Raw genomic sequence first — 6,370 nt, 5'->3', positions numbered from 1 at the left:
AAGATGTTGACTCGTGGATAGTAATATTTTTTTATACCGTTTTCTTTATTCAATTTCAATAGTGTTATTGAGTGAGAAGTGAGAACGTAATAAAAAAGACTTGTGGTAAAATTGAAACTTTGGTTGAAAATTAAAATAAATAAAAAATACTTCAAGGACCCAATTATACATTTAGCCAATTTTTTAACCTTTTTTTTAAAAAAGAAATTTGTAGATATTTCTTAAAAAATCATAAAAGTGTTTAAATTAATAAATAAAAATTTCACCAAAGTTAAAAATTACAATTATTAATACCATATGACGAGACCCTGATTTTATGAAAATATTGAGATCAATCAAAATCTCAGAAAAATTTTTGAAAATCATGAAAATTTATGGAAATAATTTGAATTTACTAATAAAACTATAATTGTCGGTCGAAATTTTACACATTGATCGAAATTTCGACATGTCGGTTGAAATATTGATCCACATTAATGATATTTTGTTTTGATGTTTTTTATATTTTATTGCTCTCGACATTCGTCAAGCGGTTGGACTCACAAGTCCCCCCTACATGAAGTTGAAAAGTACACTATTGGACCTTGTCTCTTCATTGCATTGATCCAATCTACAAAACTTCAAATTGGGCCAGAGTTTAGTTTCTTCTTCAACTACCATTTTGTAGATCAAAAATTGGTTTGAATGTCTGAAAAATGATTAATTCTATATTGAGTTTCACAACATATTTATCTACTAAGCTTAAGAACACAGATCCACAGGAACATAAGATACAACACATCATTTATAGGAAAAGCAAAAGTGTTGTTATATCCAAAACAGAAACATTCTGCTATGTCTATTATTGCCCTTTTCCCCCATGTTTATACCGACATACGAACGTAACGAGTAGATACATGAACTCACCTAGTTAAAACTCTGATCAAAATGCCACTCGAATACCCAAAAGTGTCATCAACTGAGAGATGAACTGAGGATGGCCAGGCCAGGCTGCTCCAGTGACCAGATTTCCATCTGTGAAGCATCGGTCTATTGGATCGGGTTCCATCCACGTTGCTCCAGCCAATTCCACATTCAGCTTCACGGCTGGGTAAGCCGTGCATTTCTTCCCCTATATAAATTGTTGAAGAAATATGAATAGTCGGTATCGGGAATGAACAAACAATTGGAGATGCAATATACGTATAGATTATTATCACCTCTTTATTTTACAACTATTTTAAAATTAGAACAAGTCTTTTGGGTGTAGCTGATTTCGACACGCTTCCATAATGCAGGATGTGTTATTTCGTACTCTTTTCCAAGACAGGGGGCTGCCCTTTGGCATGCTACTTATAGAATACTTGCCTTAAGAGAGAGAGGAGTTTTGAGAGGTTTAGAGAATTCTTGAATCTTGGAGGAGGTTCGGGTTTTGGTTTGGTTCACTGCCTCCATGAATTTTTGTAATCAAGGATTGTTGTGATGATCTTTTTATCTCTTATTCTCAACAATTGGAGCATTTGTTTTATAATTTTCAGATTTTTTAGCTAGTTTTCCATATACAGACTCCCTTTTATCTTGGATATTCTCTCATTGCCTTTTTCAATTCTTTCATTTTTCTAAATATTATGACACCTTTGACAGAGAACTAACTCCAGGAAATCAGCCTGCAGCTATTCCATCAGTTGGCTAATTATCTCCTGCTCATTTCTGTATTTGTAAGGATTCTCCTTCTAACAAAACTCCACTAATTCCTCCTGGGATAGTAAGTATTAGACGGTTTCATTTTATATTAAGTGCCTGTGTGTAATGATGATTTAATCGTCAAAAAGAAATGCCGAGAACGAGAAGTAAAACTTACTTCAGTAACAAAAATTAATCAGTATAGCACATAATTTTTTACACAAAAAATGCTGAACCAGGGGCATTGAAGTAAATAGATATTTCATAGAGTCAAAGATAGAAGATTGTTCAATTACTACCTTCCTGTTACAATCAAACACTAACATTCCAGTTGGATTGTGAACAAAAAATTCAAACTATAATGGACAATATTCATCATGCAAATTTCTTGTGACAAGTTACCAAGTTTATACCTTCTTAGAATTATGAAGGACAAGAATCATTCTTAGTTCTTAATTCAATTGATTGATTTTTGGTTAACTCTTGTTTTTCATTTCTACTCCATTTCTTTTAGAACTATCTCTAGGATTTAGATAATCCTATAATATAAACAGACAGGTAAATTTGCTACATTCCTAATCATTGCTACAGACTAGAGAGGAAATCACAGGAATAGTTTACTGGTAGTATTACACACCCCCTAAAACAGCACCTGGGGAAAGTTCAGAGCCCTTAATATTACTCAAGCTAACAAAATTGAATTAATCAGTTGGAACACCCACTCTACTTCCTTACTACAGCTATAAGACAGAAGGCACCTCAGGAAAGTCAATAGCCCTGAATATTCTCCCAAGCTCACACAACCAGATTAACCAGTTGAAAAACCAACTTTACTTGCTTTCCACGGCTATAATATCCCTCCCTCAATTCTCCAACTCCTCCATTTTCCTCAAATTAGTTGAACGTATAATTCGCATCCTACCCTTTCAAAGCTACCCACATCGCTTCCTTATCGAGTCCAAGAAACAAAGCAGGGTGGTTCTCATATATTTTCTAGATACATAACTTTTTAAAAAATGAACGATATTTATGCAGGTTGAACAAGCAAAAAGAAATCAATACTTAAGATTTTCCAAACAATTCATGCTAGATCATGTCGATACCTGAAGAACACCAGCAGCAGATAAGATCTGTTGTCCATGGCAAATAGAAGCAACTGGCTTCCTAGCCTCCATAAACTCCTTCACAATTGCAATAACTCGTGCATTCAGGGCCAAATACTCTGGTGCTCGACCACCAGGGATTACAAGAGCATCATAGCTTGATGCATCTAAGCCTTCAAAATCAGCAGTTAACTTAAAATTATGGCCTGGCTTCTCACTGTAAGTTTGGTCACCTTCAAAATCATGGACAGCAGTCGGGCAGCGATCACCAGCCTTTTTCTCGGGACAAACTGCATCAACATGGCAACCAAGAGCTTGAAGGGATTGAAAAGGAACAGTTACCTCGTAGTCCTCCATGTAATCCTGAAATTGAAAAGCATAGAGAAGAAACTTGCTAATATTAGCCATCAGAAACTACGCCTTCAAAATTATTGTAAAGATTATTAAAATAAACAAGGAATCCCTTCAACTTGTTGCTAAAAGAACCAGGAAATCACTTTATAACAGCCCAAACCCAGAAATGGGCTTTGTCCGCAAGTTTTAAACTACTTGAAATTCTATTTACTTATGCAAATATGTAGTGGTTTGAGACAGAGTGTGCTATACGAGAGACCAATGGTAGCATTTGAGGCACAGAAATGAGGGTTGAAGAGAGAGCTGGGGAGGGGGAACTGGTTTCGAGGAACATGGTATTCAACTGACCCTCATTGAATTGACCTGGGAAAAGAGATTCGTGGTCAACACAACTATCTCGTAGGTAGCATTTGAGGAACAATATGAGGGTTGTGAACCCTCCACAAAGGAAGAATTATTTACGCCGGGTAGAGCCTCAGATGACTTTTGGCACAATCCATGAACCCTCCACAAACTAGGATTCTGAGAAACCTTAGGTAATGACCATTGGATATAGCTTTGTCAAAGTTAACAACTTCTGCTCAAAAGATGAACGCTTGCAACCTTTTAGACCAACAAGTTCACATCAAGGGACGGGGTAACCATGGCAGGGACAACTAAAGTGTCTGAAGGCAGAGGAATACAATTATTGTCAGTGTTATGTGCTCTACTTTCCATAACTTTTTGGTCAACATTATAATTATTTCTTCCAATGATGCAATTTCTACTCAGTAATGCCAGTTTGCCATCTTCTTCTTGCAACCTTTTAGGTTAGACTACTTCAAAATTGCAACTCTGTCTCACCTGCATTGAAACTCAGTTTTTCAATCTACCCTCTATAGCAAAATTATAGAACATGAGCAGATTAGACTAGCACCAGAATGAGAACTAAAATTTGATGAGAAGGAACAGTTGTGCAATAACTAATTTAGAAACATAATCAAGTTAAAAGTTTGTAGTTGTGAAGTAAGAAAAATTCTCAACAGCTGTGTAAATATACAATACAATCCTAGCTCTCAGGATAATCCCACTTTGGAATCATTCTACGTCAAACATCACATTATATTACACCAAATAATTTCATAATATCCTACACAACTTTGCAAATTTATTATAAAATTTAAGCTTACCCCACAAAGGAATAGAATCCTCTTATCTGATCCACTGATATTTCCTCCAAGTGCCTTGACAAAAAGCTGAATGAACTCAGGATGCCCCTCATATGTGGCACCAGTAATGATATTACCATCAACAACACATGCTGCCATACTCTCCGGCTCAATCCAAGAAGCACCAGCAGCAATCAACACAGGTTTCACAGGAGGGTATGCTGTACACTTCCGACCTCCAACCAACCCTGCAGCAGCCAAAATCAATTGTCCATGGCACACAGACGCAATTGGCTTCCCAACCTCGGAAAATTTTCTCACCAAATTCACCACAGAGCCATCTACAGCAAGATATTCCGGTGCTCGCCCTCCCGGAATCACCAACCCATCATATTTCATAAAATCAATTTCATCAAACGTTGCATTCAGAGCGAAATTATGGCCGCTAGATTCTGAGTAAGTCTGTAGAAAACAGAAATACACTCAAAATTAATCAAAACTGTAGGGATTTGAAGTTGGGTTATGAGAGGGAATAAGGAAACCGAGATACCTGATGACCCAGGGAGTCATGAATGGCAGTGCGACAGATATCGCCTGCCTTCTTCCCCGGACAAACTGCGTCCACTGAAACTCCATATGCCTGGAGCGCTTGAAATGGGACCATGGCCTACAAATTGGAATCAAATGGAAGCGTGTAAGCTCGTCCAGAGTTTCAATATAGATTAATTTGCACAGAGAATTGGAATTCGAGAAAAAGAAGAAGGAATTGACCTCAGAGTCTTCCATGTAGTCGCCGCAGAGCAGTAGAACAGCTTTCTGGGACTTGGATTGAGCCATATCCTGATTCTTGATCAAATCCCAACTCCGTTTTCTTCTTATGAACAGAAGATGGAGAAATGGCGAAAACAGAGATTTGATTTCGGCATCCCATATCGGATATATATCTTCCGCTGTCTTCTAGTTCTAGCCGCTCCTTCCTTCCTATTCTAATCTTTTATGAATGATATTTCTATGATTCCATGGAATTTTCATTTTATTTATTAAAATCAAATCATAAGAATATTTTGTTGCACTAAAAGAAATTTTTAAAAAATCATAACTTATTTATTAAACTATGTATTTTTTTCGTGAAATTCAAACCTACCATTTAAGTATTACTCAATATCTTTAACAATAAAAAATTGTAATAAAACTTTTATTTACCAATTTCAGCGTAGTTTAACTAATTAAATCAATCTGGAGATAATTTGATTGATAAAATATCTATTACTATCTCAAACATTATCGTTGATCTCCACCCTACAATTTTTCGAAAGAGAAAAGTTTGACTACGTATGAAGTGTACTAAAGAGAAACTAATTACCACAGGTTAATATTCTACCATCTTTCTTAATAGGTTGAAATCTCCACCTGTATAAATGATACTATTTTAAAAATTTGTATTAAATTCATATTTTTAAAAAGATAGGTTTTGATTGATAGTGTACTTTATGAGCCACGTTTCATGACATTTAGGTGAGAATTATTATTTTCAATTTTATATAACTTATATTTTTGCGCACGAACGAGCTAGTAGAAAGAAATGAAGCATAAGTGATCTTAATGGTGAGGAAAATCAGAGTCAAAAGACGAAAGGAAAGTTTAATTTCCGCCGAAGAAGCGCCACAGCACCCAATATAACGTCATGGCCACTGCAGGACAAAGATGGGAACAAAAATCCAAAAAAAGACAGCACCGCAGCGCCATCATGTAGCATCATGGTGCTATGAACTTCACACATTCATCATAATTTTAGGATAGCATCATGACGCTCACTAATGACATCATGGTGCTATAACGATGCGCTTTTATACACAAAGGGTTTGTGTGCTGTTTGGAGGACTTTTACAGAATTTTGGAGATTGTGAGCAGCGAGAAGGACGAGAACCCAACCTCGGAGGGCAAAGAGATTGTTTTGAAGGCTCATGATCGTGAGATTGAGTCAAGACAATCAATCAATACGATAATGGATTTAGTTTTTTTTTTTTTTGTCCTTTCTTTTTATCTTTTCTAGTTTGATTATGAACTTCTCATTAGGATTTAGTTGTATTTTCATGAACTACC

General features: G+C 36.0%; 1 protein-coding gene across 1 annotated transcript; it reads right to left on the bottom strand.

Annotated features, from left to right (window-relative positions):
* Positions 1 to 766: 766 nt before the first annotated feature.
* Positions 767 to 5,224, bottom strand: DJ1D (Class I glutamine amidotransferase-like superfamily protein). The gene is made up of 5 exons (XM_022287674.2): positions 5,039 to 5,224; positions 4,818 to 4,934; positions 4,289 to 4,729; positions 2,766 to 3,128; positions 767 to 1,111 (listed from the first exon to the last, which is right to left on the bottom strand). The coding sequence occupies exons 1-5, from the start codon at positions 5,102 to 5,104 to the stop codon at positions 923 to 925; spliced, it is 1,176 nt and encodes a 391-aa protein (XP_022143366.1). The 5' UTR covers positions 5,105 to 5,224; the 3' UTR covers positions 767 to 922.
* Positions 5,225 to 6,370: the final 1,146 nt, after the last annotated feature.

This window comes from Momordica charantia (assembly GCF_013281855.1).
Source record: "Momordica charantia cultivar OHB3-1 chromosome 8 unlocalized genomic scaffold, Mcharantia_2.0 BLBB01000008.1, whole genome shotgun sequence".
In the NCBI taxonomy this organism is placed as follows: Eukaryota; Viridiplantae; Streptophyta; class Magnoliopsida; order Cucurbitales; family Cucurbitaceae; genus Momordica; species Momordica charantia.
The sequence above is the reverse complement of the archived record's forward strand: the minus strand, read 5'-3'. Positions and strand labels throughout refer to the sequence as shown.